The sequence below is a fragment of the Sus scrofa genome, chromosome 6 (assembly GCF_054392235.1).
Source record: "Sus scrofa isolate SSC_HxYL_T2T_F1_AM1 chromosome 6, Sscrofa_HxYL_maternal_Yorkshire_Landrace_v2.0, whole genome shotgun sequence".
In the NCBI taxonomy this organism is placed as follows: domain Eukaryota; kingdom Metazoa; phylum Chordata; class Mammalia; order Artiodactyla; family Suidae; genus Sus; species Sus scrofa.
This window is the reverse complement of record NC_139388.1, coordinates 52315795-52330262: the sequence shown is the minus strand read 5'-3', so window position 1 is coordinate 52330262 and position 14468 is coordinate 52315795. Positions and strand designations below refer to the sequence as shown.

The 14468-nt window shown below is 52.2% G+C and overlaps 1 protein-coding gene across 2 annotated transcripts; it reads left to right on the top strand.

Moving 5' to 3' along the window:
• Positions 1–2759: 2759 nt before the first annotated feature.
• FBL (fibrillarin) lies at positions 2760–14367 on the top strand. 2 transcript variants are annotated; one of them, XM_003355924.6, is made up of 9 exons: positions 2760–2841; positions 8742–8912; positions 9017–9118; positions 9207–9301; positions 10350–10520; positions 11864–11996; positions 13084–13196; positions 14010–14155; positions 14264–14367. In XM_003355924.6, the coding sequence occupies exons 1-9, from the start codon at positions 2832–2834 to the stop codon at positions 14286–14288; spliced, it is 966 nt and encodes a 321-aa protein (XP_003355972.2). In that variant the 5' UTR covers positions 2760–2831; the 3' UTR covers positions 14289–14367. The 2 variants fall into 2 exon arrangements, with proteins under 2 accessions (XP_003355972.2, XP_084816953.1); XM_084960827.1 differs by lacking the exons at positions 13084–13196; positions 14010–14155; positions 14264–14367 and adding an exon at positions 12779–12909.
• The last annotated feature ends 101 nt before the right edge of the window (positions 14368–14468 follow it).

The window sequence follows — 14468 nt, the reverse complement described above, 5'->3', positions numbered from 1 at the left end:
TCGCTCAGTGGGTTAAGCATCTGGTGTTGCTGTGAGGTGTGGTATAGGTGGCAGACACGGCTTGGATCCCCCTTTGCTGTGGCTCTGGCATAGGCTGGCAGCTGTAGCTCCGATTCAACCCCTAGCCTGGGAACCTCCATATGCCGCGAGTGCAGCCCTAAAAAAAAAAAAAAAAAAAAAAAAAAAAAAAAGGCAGAGGGATCTGAAGATATAGGGAACATCTGGAAAAGCCCTCAGTGCCTCCCCTATCCCATCCCTGACCATTCTGCCTATTTCTCCCCCATCCTGGCCCTGTTCTCTCTACAGCTGCCCCTGTCCAGGGACCAGTCTGTCTGTCTCCCTCACTGGCCTGGCAGCTCCAGGAAAACTGGTCTCTTTCAGTCACCATTGTGTCCCCAGCACAAAACCAGCAGGGATCCCCCCCACCACCAATTATTCACTGGTAGTGCCAACTTCAGGTCTGCAGTGCCAGTTAGCAGGTGAAATGTATCAGAGCCAGGAGATGGTGCCAGGATTCCAGAATACAGTCTGTTGAGTATTTTCCTTCTTTAGAAAAAAAATTATTTTTAATGGGAAGGCAACAATAAAATCCCTAAGTAGTAGGTTTATCCTGAATTGAAGCCTTTCAAATTATTACAAAGCTCCTGGAAATCCAGCATAGACTCAGCAGATGTTCCATCTTAACATTTTTAAAAAATTTCAGGAAAGTTACTGTGCGGCTGGAATCCCCGCACAGAGAACTCAAGATATCATAGGTTCTGGAGTTCCCATCATAGCTCAGAGGTAATGATCCCCACTAGTATCCAGGAGGATGCAAGTTCGATCCCTGGCCTTGCTCAGTGGGTTAAGGATCCAAAATTGCCATGAGCTGTGGTGTGGGTTGTAGATGCGGTTCGGATCTGGTGTTGCTGTGGCTGTGGTGAAGGCCGGTGGCTGCATCTCTGATTCTACCCCTAGCCTGGGAACTTCCATATGCTGCAGGTGTGGCCCTGAAAAGAAAAAAAAAAAAAAAAAGACAGCATAGGTTCATTCAACATAAATTAGCCGAGCACCCACTGTGCCAGGTTGTTCTAGGTATAAAGTGACACAACAAGGAACAGGACAGACCAATGGATTCTCCTGGAGGTTGTTAATAACTTCTCATAGTACCACTCTTTTTTTATTTTTTCTTTTTCTGTATTGTATTGTATTGTATTACATTGTATTGTATTTGCTTTTTACCCAAGCCACAGCAGTGACCTGAGCCGCTGCACTGACAACTTGGGATCCTTAACCTGCTGAGCCACAAGAGAACTCCAATGCCACTTTTTTGTTTTTGTTTTTGTCTTGTCTTGTCTTCTTGCCTTTTCTAGGGCAGCTTCCCGCGGCATATGGAGGTTCCCAGGCTAGGGGTCGAATCAGAGCTGTGGCCACCGGCCTACGCCAGAGCCACAGCAACTTGGGATGCGAACCACGTCTGCAACCTACACCACAGCTCACAGCAATGCTGGATCCTTAACCCACTGAGCAAGGGCAGGGATCGAACCCGCAACCTCATGGTTCCTAGTCGGATTCGTTAACCACTGCGCCACAACGGGAACTCCCACTTGTTTTGTTCTGAGGAACAAATATATAGGATGCATATTCAAGTTATAAAATTACAAAGCACAAATTTCTCAATACTTAGGCAGAATCTGCTCACTCCTCACCCCTTCCTCTGCCTGCATCATGATCCATTGCAGCAGGGCCCTCATTGGTCTCCCAAACCTATTCCTTCACTCAGTTTCCCACATACAGCCAGGCGACCCAAGTGAGATTATATCCCTTCTTTGTTCAGGAACCTCTTTCTCTCTCAGAGTAAAAGCCAAAATTATCACCCTAAAGCTCCATACAATTTGCTTTGTCGACCTCCCTACCCTCATCTCCTCCCCCTCTCCCCAAGATTACTCTGCCCCGACCACATCCCTCACTGTTTCTGCAACCCTCCTTACCTTTCCTGCTTCAGGGCCTTGGCACCTGCAACCCTTGCTGCCTGCGTTCTCTTCCCGCAGATAGAACATGCCTCCCTCCTCATCTTCTTTCGCTCTTTGCTCAAAAATCACCAGATGGGCTCCCTGACCACCGGGTAAGAAATTTCACACACTGTCCCCCACTCCCAACACCAGTCCCTATTCCCTCCCCTGCTATTTTCTCCAAAGCACTTACAGCCTTCTATCATTCAACAATGATTTTTACTAACTATCATTCAACAATGATTTTTACTAACTCGTTTGCTGTTTGTTTCCCCCACTGCAAGATGAGCTCCAGGAGGGTGGGGATGTGTCTGTCTTGTTCTCTGCCATATTTCCAAAGCCTAGAACAGTGCTTCGTACATTCAGGCGCATAATTAGTGCTTTTCAAATGTATGAATGCGAGTCCAGAGTTGGCCCTTGTTCTTGGGGGTGAAAATGGATTAGGGAAGGCTTTCAGGTGTAGAGGGAAACTTAGGGAGTTAATCAGGAATAGAGAAGAGGAGCTAGGTGTAGCCCGTGCGAAGGTTTGGAGACCTGATTACTGGGGTGCTTGCACAGGTGGAGAGGAAGCGGGAAGAGTGTTCAGGCAGCAAGCGCTGCACAGGAAAGGCGGCGCCAGCGGCGGTCGAAGAGGCGGTACCGGGAGGGGCTCGGGAATCCCCGCCCACAGCGCGCACACAAGCCATGGGCGGGGCTGTGGCTCCGAAGGATGGGGTCTGCGTGCTTGCGTCACGCGCCGCACGTCGCCGCGCGCCTGCGCTCCTTTCCACGTGCGTAAACCCGGGACGCGTGGAGTCGAAAGAGCCTCAGATTACTGAGTAGCGAACCTCTGTGCTCGCTATGAAACCAGGTACGGGCCGGGGTTGGGATCGGGGGTCTGGGACTGGGGCCTGGTGGGGATCGGGGTGCCAGTCCGGAACGAAGGGGTATGGTGGTCTTGGCCTGGAGGCAGGAGTTCTGAGCCCCGGATCCGGTCTCTTGTGGGGAGGGGGGTCTTGGTTCCGCTCTCCGGTGTGGGTGAAGGGGGCTCGCTTTTGCATGGTGATTGAACTTGAGCCCGGGGTTCGGGTTCCTGGTCTGGAGCTTTGTGACTGGCTTTCCCGAGGTCACAGTCGTGGGTCGAGGGTCTTTGGCGTGGGCTTGAGGAGGGTTGTGTCTTGACCTGGGATTCGTTTCATTGAAGCTGTCGTTAGAGGTCTTGGATGTTGGCCCGGCGGCAGCAATCGCGAATACTAACCCAGAATCCAGATCCAGGCATCTAGGGTCTCGGATCTCTGGGTGTGGGATTTGGGAATTTGTCCTGGTTCGGAGGCGGAGAGTCGCTGATTCGGGGGTCCGAAAGCTGGGTCTGAGAGGACCAGGTATGCTCCTGTGTCGCCACCGCTACTGCGGTACCCTTGGCCCCAACACCCAGCTTCTCGGAGAGGGCCGGCATGGATGGATTCTCCCGGCTTGGTAGTCTCTCTGGCCCATTTTCCCGCTCTCCACTTACCAGAGAGGGGCGGGTCCCTGAGGATGGAGATCCTGGGCCTAGTGCTGATGAGAGATGAGATGAAACTTGACAGCCCAGTATAGGATTAAAGTGGGGGGGGGGGGCGCGTAATCACGGAGCATGAGTGTTTTTATCCATTCCGATCTTACTCGAGATTTTGATGAACCCAGTGCATCTCCCTCTTGGTCTAATGATGAGAGTACAGGCTTTGACAGCAGAAGAGCCTCCGTTCAAAGTTTCAGTCCTCACTATGCTTAATTTACTGTGTGATCTGGAGCAAGTAAGTGACTTTCTCTCTCTGAGCCTCTGTTATCTCATCAATGAAAAATGGCACCCAGCTCTAATTTAGTGAAATCATGTTAAGAAGAAATACCGGGAGTTCCCATCGTGGCGCAGTGGTTAACGAATCCGACTAGGAACCATGAGGTTGCGGGTTCGATCCCTGCCCTTGCTCAGTGGGTTAAGGATCCGGTGTTGCCGTGAGCTGTGGTGTAGGTTGCAGACGCAGCTCGGATCTCGCGTTGCTGTGGCTCTGGTGTAGGCCGGTGGCTACAGCTCCGATTAGACCCCTAGCCTGGGAACCTCCATATGCTGCGGGAAGCTGCCCTAGAAAAGGCAAAAAGACGGAAAAAAGAAAAAAATCAGCACCTGCTGACAGTCATTTCACAATATACCAGTATCAAATCAACAGGTTGTATGCCTTGAACTTACACAACGTTATATTATGTCAACTGTATCTCATATAGCACAGCCCTTGACATATAATAGTATTGGCTCCAATTGTTATCTTCTTAAGGGAAATGAGATTATGGTCCTTCTTCCTAAGTCAGGCCAAGCCCCTCCCTGTAACTTGGTTCCCTTGGAGTTGGGGAAATCTTCTATCCTGACCAAAAGTTTTTGTTTTTTTTTTTTCTTCCTTTCCAGTCCCCCCTGACCCCAGCCTGTGGAGGGATGGGGTCATCTGGAGGTGTCGGGGGGAGGGGGAGGCTGTTTTGTGGGTCCATGCTGCCTCCCAAGTTCCCTTTCTCTTCTTCAGTGTTTGGGGATCTACTTGTGGAATGAGAAGTGCCAGGAGGGGTGTCTCCATGAGACCCTGGTATGCCTGCAAGCATCCTGTGGTCTGATTACCCCAGGAGTGGCGCAAGATACACCTTCCTTCCAACCCCTCCTTCGCTGTATTAGGCTGTAAAGTTGTAGAAATTGTCAGGAGTCAGCTCTTTAGCAAGGAGTTTAATCTGGTTGAGAGAAGAAGCCTTTGGGAGATTCTGAACCGAGACATGATGTCAGTCAGACTTGACTGAGACATTTAAAAGGATCCTTCCTGCTTCTGTGTATAAAAGATTTTAGGAGGGGGAGTTCTTGTCGTGGTGCAGCGGAAAACGAATCTGATTAGTATCCACAAGGATGTGGGTTCGATCCCTGGCCTCGCTCAGTGGGTTAAGGATCCAGCATTGCCGTGAGCTGTGGTGTAGGCCAGCAGCTGTGGCTCGGATTGGACTCTTAGCCTGGAAACTTCCATATGCCACGGGTGCAGCCCTAAAAACCAAAAAAGAAAAAAGACTTTAGGGGAACAAGAATGAAAGCAGGAGGAGTTCCCATCGTGGCGCAGTGGTTAACGAATCCGACTAGGAACCATGAGGTTGCGGGTTCGGTCCCTGCCCTTGCTCAGTGGGTTAACGATCCGGCGTTGCCGTGAGCTATGGTGTAGGTTGCAGACGCGGCTCGGATCCCACGTTGCTGTGGCTCTGGCGTAGGCCGGTGGCTACGGCTCCAATTGGACCCCTAGCCTGGGAACCTCCATATGCCGCGGGAGCGGCCCAAGAAATAGCAACAACAACAACAACAACAAAAAAAAAAAAAAAAAAAAAGAATGAAAGCAGACTCATCAGTGGGAAGTTGGTTGCTGTCATCTACTAGGAGATGATATGGCTTAGGCCAGGGTGGTAGCAGTGGACCTGGCTGACAAATTGTCACCATTTGGGAACATATTTTGAAGATAGAGCCAACAGCTTGTATGCAGGTGTGAGAGAAGGGTCAAGGACAACTGAGGGTTTGGGCGTGTGTAACTGGAGGGGTGGAGGTGCCATCTTTGAGAGGGAGAAGGCCCGAGGTGGAGAGCAGTTTAAACTGGGGGTCTGTGGACCATCCACCCAAAACTTCTAGAAAAAGGTGTGTGAATGTGTGTGTTGTTCAGTGCATCTTTCTAAGAACCCAGGACCTGAAATGGATTAAGACATATTTCCTCACAGTGCTTGCTGAATGCAAGTGATTTAAAAAGGAGACATCTGGGGTTATGGCATAAATCCCCTTTATAATCGCTATGAGTGGAATTTTGTTATTGTTATTGTTAGATCTGTTTGAACTGTTTTAATACATGTGGCCTTGTAATTTAAAAAAAAAAAAAAAGGCTGTATTTTGAGTATTGACTGGATCCACTGTGGCCCATGCCGGGCCTGGGGCCTGGGTTACCAGTCTTTACACCCAGTGGCTTCTCCCCTAAGTAGGGAGGAGGAGGGATTTATTCCCCTGAGTTTGAATAATGTATTCAGATGGTGTGCCAGGCAGTGTATTAAGTGAAGTGCTTTGTGGGTACTGTCATTTAATCTTTATGACTCTATGAGGTGGGCACTGTGTAAGTTCCATCTCCATCTTGCCAGTGACTTTTTCAAGACTTGCCTGAACCTTCCCTCCTCTCTAGGGTTATGAATGGCGTGGCCATCTCCCTGTATTCAGCACAGGAGCTGCTTGAGGGGAGGGACCCGGGCTCTGGTCACCATCTGATCACCTGCCTCCTGAATGGACAGAGAGGGTGCTTTCTTCAGGAGACAGAAACCCAGGGGCTGAAGTCATCAGCAGACAGCTCCTTTAATATTGATCCCCAGCGGGGTTAAGGGTCTAGCATTATCTCTGCTGTGGCTTTAGTTTGATCCCTGGCCCAGGCACTTCTTCCCCACGCTGCCAGCCTGGCCAAAAAGAAAGAAAAAGAGAAAGAATTATTTGGAGCTGTGGGTGAAGACTGCAGCAGCTCAGATTGCTGCAGAGGTGCGAGTTGGATCCTCAGCCCAGCACAGTAAGTTAAAGGGTCTGGCGATGCTGCAGCTGCAGTTCCAATTCGGTCCCTGGAACTTCCCTAGGCCCTGGGTACAGCCATAAAATTTTTTTTAAATAAATAAAAATATTTATTGAGCCCATACTTTGTGCCAAATGCTGTGCAGGGTGCTGTGGGTATAGTGATGATCCAAACAGACATCCCTGTCCATTCGCAGCTTGATTCTAGTGGGGGAGGCAGGCAGTAGTAATTTCTCAAATGTCACGTGTGATCCTTGCTAAGAAACAGCAGAGTACAGGTCAGGTAGCCCGAGAAGGCCCTTCTGAGGAAGCAGCGTTTGCTCAGAGGCCTGACTGCAGTGGAGGGGGCAAGTCAAGCACCTGTCCTCAGGACCCAGGGAACAGGAGACACATTTAGAAACTGGAGAGTGAGTTCCTTCTTGGGGAGGAAGAGCAAGGAACCCAACTTAGAGCGAGGTCAGAAAAGTCAGCCAAAGCGAGCGTGGTGGAGGTGGTTCTCCTTTTGGGCTGCACACAGTAGTCACCTGGGGAACTTGAAAAGGCCCCCTGCCCAAGCCCCCACCCCAGACAATTACATCAGAATCTCTGGATAACAGGATCGAGCAAGGGTGGGACCCACTGATTTAGGGCTTTGAAAACTGGAGAAAAGAATTTTGATTTCCCTTGGAAGGTGATGGAAAACCTTTGAAGGAATTTGGGCAGGGGGCTGCCAAGATGTGGTTTTTGTTTTGCAAAGCCCAGTCACGGCGGCTATGCGGGCCGTGGACGGCAGAGGGAGCAGGAGACTAGAGCGAAACAACTCTTGGCACAGTCAGAGTTTTGAAACCTGTTGTGTTTTAAACAGTTAAATTACAACGAACTATTAAAAGCTGTAGGTTTTCGTCCTTGACACCACAGAAAGGCATGAGTATGGCTATAATGGACCTTTACCAAAACTTTAGCACATTTATTATTGACTAGTTTTCATCAAGTGAGATCTTTTTTTTTTTTTCTTTTTCAGCCGCACCCACAGCATATGGAAGTTCCCCAGTCAGGGATCGAATCTGAGCCACAGCACCTGCGACCCACGCCAGCTGCAGCAACGCTAGGTCCCTAACCCACTTCGCCCCTAACCCACCACAGCAGGCCAGGGAGGCAACCAGCGCCCCCATAAAGACAAGCCAGATCATTGACCCACTGCACCACAGTGGGAACTCCAAGATCATGTTAAAGCATCACTAATTTTCACTCTAATGACTTTGTTACCTTATTTTTCTGAAAGTACTGCAGAGAAACCTTCACAGAAAAGTCAAATACTGAGTCTTTTCTCACCCGGAGAATTCTGTCTGTTTCAGCCATCTTTGTGCTCAGTGATGAACAGTGTTTGCCTTGAAGTGGTGGAAGTAAAGTCTCTGAATTTTTTTTTTCCCTTAAACTTTCCGTCTTGTTGACAGGCCCCAAACTGCTTGGGAGCTCTTTCCCATCCTTAAGGGACAATTTGGTTTGTGCTAGCTGGGAGGGACTTGAGCTGTTTGGAAGCCGAAAGGCCTCCCTCTGTTGGGGGAAAGGCCTCCCTCTGTTGGCCTTTTCCGCACTCAAGGTCAGGCGTGGGAGCGCCTGAAGAAATTTCCAGGGTGCCGGGCCCCCTGCTGCCCCCTGCTGCCACAGGGCGTGTACTCACCAGGCGTGCGCTCTTCAGAGCAGGGAATGCTGAAAAGAGAAGGAGTTCTGAGACTTTCTACCCACTGAGAAGAGCTGGGGGTTACCAGTGATCTTTGTCTACCTGTGTTTTCCTCCCCTGTCCTAACCCAGGAATCAGTTTCTCCCTCCTGAAGCCTGATGGCGAACCTTTTGCATTTATCTTTCTCTCTCCTCTTTCGGGGTCGGGGCGAGGAGCGAGGGCGAGCGCACATGTCACAGCGCAGCGGCGTTTAATTTTAGTGGAACTTTATTCGAGGGCTGCTGCGTTAGATGTGGTTTTCCAGGACTTGCTCTTTTCGCTTAAGGGGACACGGAGACGTCTCTGTCGAGTGTAACTGTTGACCCTTTTCACGTTGGTGATGAACAGCCCCCACTTCCTTTGTCGCTTCTGCCCGCGGACCCTGCGCGTAGTGCCCGTCGTCCCCTTTCTCTCCGGAGCCGGGTCCCCCCGAGGAGGGGTGACTCCTCAAGCATCAAGGCCCTGCTGTTGATTCCTGTTTCCACCGCAGGTTTCAGCCCCCGAGGGGGCGGCTTCGGTGGCCGAGGGGGCTTTGGTGACCGTGGCGGTCGAGGCGGAGGCCGAGGGGGCTTCGGCGGAGGCCGAGGAGGCTTCGGCGGAGGCCGAGGCCGCGGCGGGGGCTTTCGGGGCCGAGGCCGAGGCGGCGGCGGCGGCGGAAGAGGTGAGCGAGGCGGCGGCCGGGGACCGGGGAGGCTGGGCTTGGGGAGCCGGGAGGGAAGAGCCCGGCCCGGAGCCCCCTCTCACGGCCGCGGCTCTGCCTTGCAGGTGGTGGGTTCCAGTCCGGGGGCAGCCGGGGTCGTGGTCGGGGAGGAAAAAAAGGAAACCAGTCGGGGAAGAATGTGATGGTGGAGCCCCATCGGCATGAGGGTGAGTGAGGGCGGCCGGGCCCGGGAGGCGAGGGCTGGGCTGTGCCGCCGCGCAGCGGTGTTCACCCTGCTCTGCTCCCCTGGCCCAGGCGTCTTCATCTGCCGGGGAAAGGAAGATGCCCTGGTCACCAAGAATCTGGTCCCTGGAGAATCTGTTTATGGAGAGAAGAGAGTTTCGATTTCGGTGAGACCTGGGCGCCTGGCTAAGCCACCAGGGCCCCCAGCCAACAGTGTAACCGGGGATCTGGTCTCCCTGCTCCACCGTGCATCCCACCCGTGACAGCCAGGGGATCCTCTTAATCCATCAGTCCCCCGGAGCACAGGGTCCCCTCCCCGGCCGCTTTCCATGACATCCCCCTGGCTATGGTCCCAAGTCCTCAGTGTGGCCTGGAAGGCCCCACACATTCCAGCTCCCCTTCCCCACCATCCCCTCCCACTGTCCCCTCTAAGCAAGTGTCTTCCCGCCGCCCCCGCAGCCTTCCCTGTGCCAGGGGACACTCCTCCTGGCTCTGTGTGTGGCTGGCTCCAGGGCATCATCAGCATCTGGTCAGGTGTCACCTTGTCTTTCTCAGGAGCCCACCTCGCACCGTCTGTCAAGAGCAGCCCTCACGGCCCTTCCCCCGCCCTGTAGGCCCTGCCACTTCTGTGCGGCCAGGCACACTCCTGCCTCAGGGCCTTCCTGCTGGCTCTCCTGCTGCCAGGAAAGCAGGAAAGCACGTCCCCAGCCTCACCGTTGGGTCTGCTTCACTCGGCTCTTCTGGCGCTTGCTCTCATTTTTACCTGCCCGCACCCTGCTCCCCGTGGTCACATGTTCCTGCCTGGTGGGGTCTTTACCATGGAGTCCCCGCAGCCGCTGGCTGCTGTGCCGTAGGTGTGGTCCATCCAGCGTCTCCTCAGCTCCTTGAGGGTGGAGGCCTTTGGTTCCCTGTGTTTCCCCAGTGCCTGAGCATTGGGCCGCACGCAGCACATGCCACCCAGTCGGGGTCTGTAGAGCGAATGCACAGGTCTTGCCTCGTGGTTAAACCTGGGATGACCTTGTTTATGTCTGTTGCCACCCCTTCTCCCTGAGTCAGGAATCTCCCCGAAAGGGCAGGCCCTGCGCCTGTGTGGCTCCATTTGTTTTTTGTACGATGACTGGGCCTCCAGTCCCTTTGGGGGCACCTAGAGTTAAGAGCAGTGGGGTCTTGCAGAAGAGCCCGGCGCTGACTTCCACCCCATCTCTCCCTGCCCAGGAGGGAGATGACAAAATCGAGTACCGTGCCTGGAACCCCTTCCGTTCTAAGCTGGCGGCAGCGATCCTGGGCGGTGTAGACCAGATCCACATCAAGCCGGGGGCCAAGGTGCTCTACCTGGGGGCTGCCTCAGGCACCACCGTCTCCCACGTCTCTGACATCGTGGGCCCGGTGAGTAGGAAGAGCGGGGAGGGAGGGGACGGCCACCTCCTCTGCCAGCCTGACTTAGAGTGCCCGTGAGCAAAAGGAGCAGCTGGAGCCGCATGAGGCCTCATTCAGCCTCACTGCTGAGTTCTTGACCTGGAGGGAAGGGACTTGGGTGTCGGGGCGACCACTGTGAGAGGGGCCCAGAGCCGAGAGTATAGATAGCAGGCTGTCTGAGGTGGCTGCCCACCTTAAAAACTGATACCCCCGAGTTCCCATTGTGGCTTGGCAGGTTCAAGAGCTCAACTAGTATCCAAGAGAAAGCAGTTCAATCCCTGGCCTCACTCAGTGGGTTAAGGATCCGGTGTGGCCACAAGCTCCCAGTGTAGGTGGCAGACGTGGCTTGGATCCCACACTGCTGTGGCTGTGGCGTAGGCCGGCGGCTGTAGCTCTGATTAGACCCCTAGCCTGGGACCCTCCATATGCTGCAGTGCAGCCCTAAAAAACAAAAAGGAAACAAACAAAAACTGATACCCCTCAAATCTGGTCTGATTTCTCTTGGAGGAACAGGAGGTGTCAGTTTCTGGGCCTGTGTTTCTTTTTTTTTTTTTTCTTAAGGCTGCACCCATGGCATATGGAGGTTCCCAGGCTAGGGTTCGAATTGGAGCTGCAGCTGCCGGCCTTCGCCACAGCCACAGCCACGCCAAACCCAAGCCGTCTCAGTGACCTACACCATAGCTCATGGCAACGCTGGGTCCTTTAACCCCTGAGCAAGGCCAGGGGTTCGAACCCACGTCCTCATGGATACTAGTCAGATTCTTAACCCGATGAGCCACAGCAGGAACTGCCAGGACCTGTGTTTCTGGGCTGTGGACGGCTCCCTGTTGAGAGGGCGCCTATGCATCTCGCTTCAGGACCTCTCACTCAGCTCTACCGCTGTAGGCTGTGGTTAAAAACCCCCGGCTCCACTGCGGGCTTTTGACGGTGAAGTGGCTTTCAGCTAGTTACTTACCCTCTTGCGCCTCAGTTTGCCCCTCTGGAAAATAGAGTCATTGTGAAAATAAGTGAGTTAATTCCTATTATGTGCCTAAAGCAGTGCCTGGCCCATTAAATATTCTTAGCTATTACGACGTCCTGGTTTTAAGCCTACATTGGAGGCCTGGGCCCTCAGATCTGACCAAGTCGGATTGAATAACCCTTAGCCCATGATTTCACATCTTCTAGACCTCAGTGTGTTCATCTGTAAAGTGATAATAAATCATTAAATGATAGGGATTTGAAGAGATGTGTACAATATGTGACCCCCAAATAGGCACTCCAGCCGTGAGAACTTAGTATCGTTATTTTTGTTTGCTTTTGCTTTGTTTTAGGACGGTCTGGTCTATGCAGTTGAGTTCTCCCACCGTTCCGGCCGTGACCTCATTAACCTGGCCAAGAAGAGGACCAACATCATTCCCGTCATCGAAGATGCTCGGCACCCGCACAAATACCGCATGCTCATCGGTGAGGGGCCCAGGGCTTGGCCCTGGTGGGGGTAGGACAGGTCGCTCCAGGTTTCCTGGATGCGGCCTCCAGAGCCCTGATTTGGATGGAATTGGAGTGGATGCACAGGCCTCTCGAGTCTACAGGAATGGAAAGGGTGGAGAGAGCCCGGTGAGGCTGTGGAGGTGGCCGTCCCACTTCATGTGTCTGGTACCCTCGGAGGGCCCTCCCCCCCCAGGAACCCTCCCCCGTCCTTCCTGCCTCCCTCCAAAACACGGTACCTTTCACACTGCCCCCGGCTTGTGTGTAACCTCCTCCTTCAGAGGTCCTCACCCTCCTCTGGGGAGATCATACCCCAGAAAGCACAACTGAGCGTGGCCTGGCCCAGAGGAGCCCGCTGTGAATGTCAATGACCTTGGTTTTTAAAAAAAAAAAAAAAAAAAAAAAAAAAAAAATGCAAAAATTCAGAAGCATAGTGTAAAAATGGAGTGCCTTATAAACCACCCCCAGAGGTAACCGATATGAACATTTGATGTCTGCTTTTCCTGGTTTTTGAAAGTCAGTTTTCATTGCACCATCTTTTCCATTTTTTTTTTTTTTTTTTTTTTTTTTGACCCACACTGCCTTAAAAATACTGCTTGCATCATCCCCCTGGTTTTTCTTTCTGTGAGTTTTTCCCCGGTGCCTTCATGCCATACCCCTTAGCCTGTGGCTTGTTTTTGTGTGACAGTCCTGCAGACTCTCTTGCCTGTACGTGCTCACCTTTACTTGCCTTTTTGATGACGTGTCTGTCTCCCCCCCAGACCCGGGAGCGTCTCGAGGGCAGGGTCCGGGTCTGACTCGTCTCTCTGTCCCCCACGCCCAGCCCGGGGCTGGCCACAGAGTAGGTGGCAACATGGTTTATAAGAGGAATGAGTGAACGGTGTGATTGAGGGTTTTTTTGGCCCATCTTGGGGGCACTGTGGAGGGAGGGGGATCAATGGGGGGAAGTGAGACTGGAAGCAGGGAGGACTCTGCCCGGAACCTGCTGGTGATGGGGCACAGGCCCCGGGGAGGAGCTGGGACGATCCTGTGGATCCAGCTTGTAAGTGTTACTTCTTTCTCCTAGCGATGGTGGATGTGATCTTTGCTGACGTGGCCCAGCCAGACCAGACTCGGATTGTAGCCCTGAATGCTCACACCTTCCTACGCAATGGAGGACACTTTGTGATCTCCATTAAGGTGCGGGGCATAGAGGAGTCTAAGATGGGGTGGCAGTATCTTCTCTCTATACCTGCCATGTAGCCAGTTAAAACTCGGGCGGGGGCGGGGGGGGGCTTCCCTCCGTCCTAATCCAGTCAGTGTGTTCCCTACCCAGCTCCCTATAAACCACCCAATCAAATAGCAAGTAATGAAAAATGTCTGCAAAACTAAAAACCTTAGGATTTAAAGAGGCAGTAGACCGTCGTGGTTCAGTGCGTGATCCCCACGTATGAGTTTGAATCCCAGTGTGTGTCTTTGAGCAGGTGACCTATATATTATGCCTGTTGCTTCACTTGTGAAATAGCAATGTTAGTCCTAACTCTTTTAGGGTTGATGTAAGGACTAAATTTCTCAATATATGTATGGAGTGTTTAGCCAAGAACCTGGTATAAATACCAGATAAATGCTAGGTACATTTTTAAAAACGTTTTATTTTGAAATACAGAGACCTCTCCAGTGTACTTTCAACCAGATTGAGCCTTTCCTAACCACTTGCTGCATTTGTTTTAGTAATCTCAGCTGCATTATTGCGATTGTTAAAGAGGAAATGGGGGCGGGGAGGGGGGGAAACCAGAGTGGAAATTTTAAACACTTGCCTTTAGATAAATAGAGCTCTGCTGAAGCCTTCCTGTTTCAAACCCAAACTACTTAAAAACTTACCTAACAAAGTCTTTCCCTACATTTCCAAAGCCTATTTTCCAACTTAAAAATTCTACTGGTTTGAAAGAGCACAACAAAGGGAAAACAGCCCCAAACCCTTGCTGCAGACTTCAGACCCTTTTTCTTCTTCAGGCCAACTGCATTGACTCCACAGCCTCTGCTGAGGCCGTGTTTGCCTCTGAAGTGAAAAAGATGCAGCAGGAGAACATGAAGCCCCAGGAGCAGCTGACCCTAGAGCCGTACGAAAGAGACCACGCTGTGGTCGTGGGTGTGTACAGGTAAGCAGGGGGCCCAGTAATCCACCAGAGCCGGGAGTCTCAATACTAGTTAGGAGTACCCCAAAGTGCTTGTAAGTTCTGAGTCCCCGCATCTGTTTCCTCTCACAGACCACCCCCCAAGGTGAAGAACTGAAGCCCAGTGCCATCTGGATCGCGAGAGACTGTGTTGCTACTGTTACACGCGTGTTTTTCTATTAAAAGACTTATGCGTCCTTCTTGTTTGCCGCTGATTGCTTGGCGACCGCTCTTAACGGGGCGCATGCGCCCTTGGTCTACTTGCGTGGTGGGGGCGGGCACTCTCCCGGTGGCACCG

What these genes read in the sequence shown, in the direction of transcription:
- FBL (XM_003355924.6), top strand. An exon ending in GGAGCCCCATCGGCATGAGG is followed by an intron (nt 9,119 to 9,206) that starts GTGAGTGAGGGC and finishes CCCCTGGCCCAG; the next exon opens with GCGTCTTCATCTGCCGGGGA. An exon ending in GTGGTCGTGGGTGTGTACAG is followed by an intron (nt 14,156 to 14,263) that starts GTAAGCAGGGGG and finishes TTCCTCTCACAG; the next exon opens with ACCACCCCCCAAGGTGAAGA.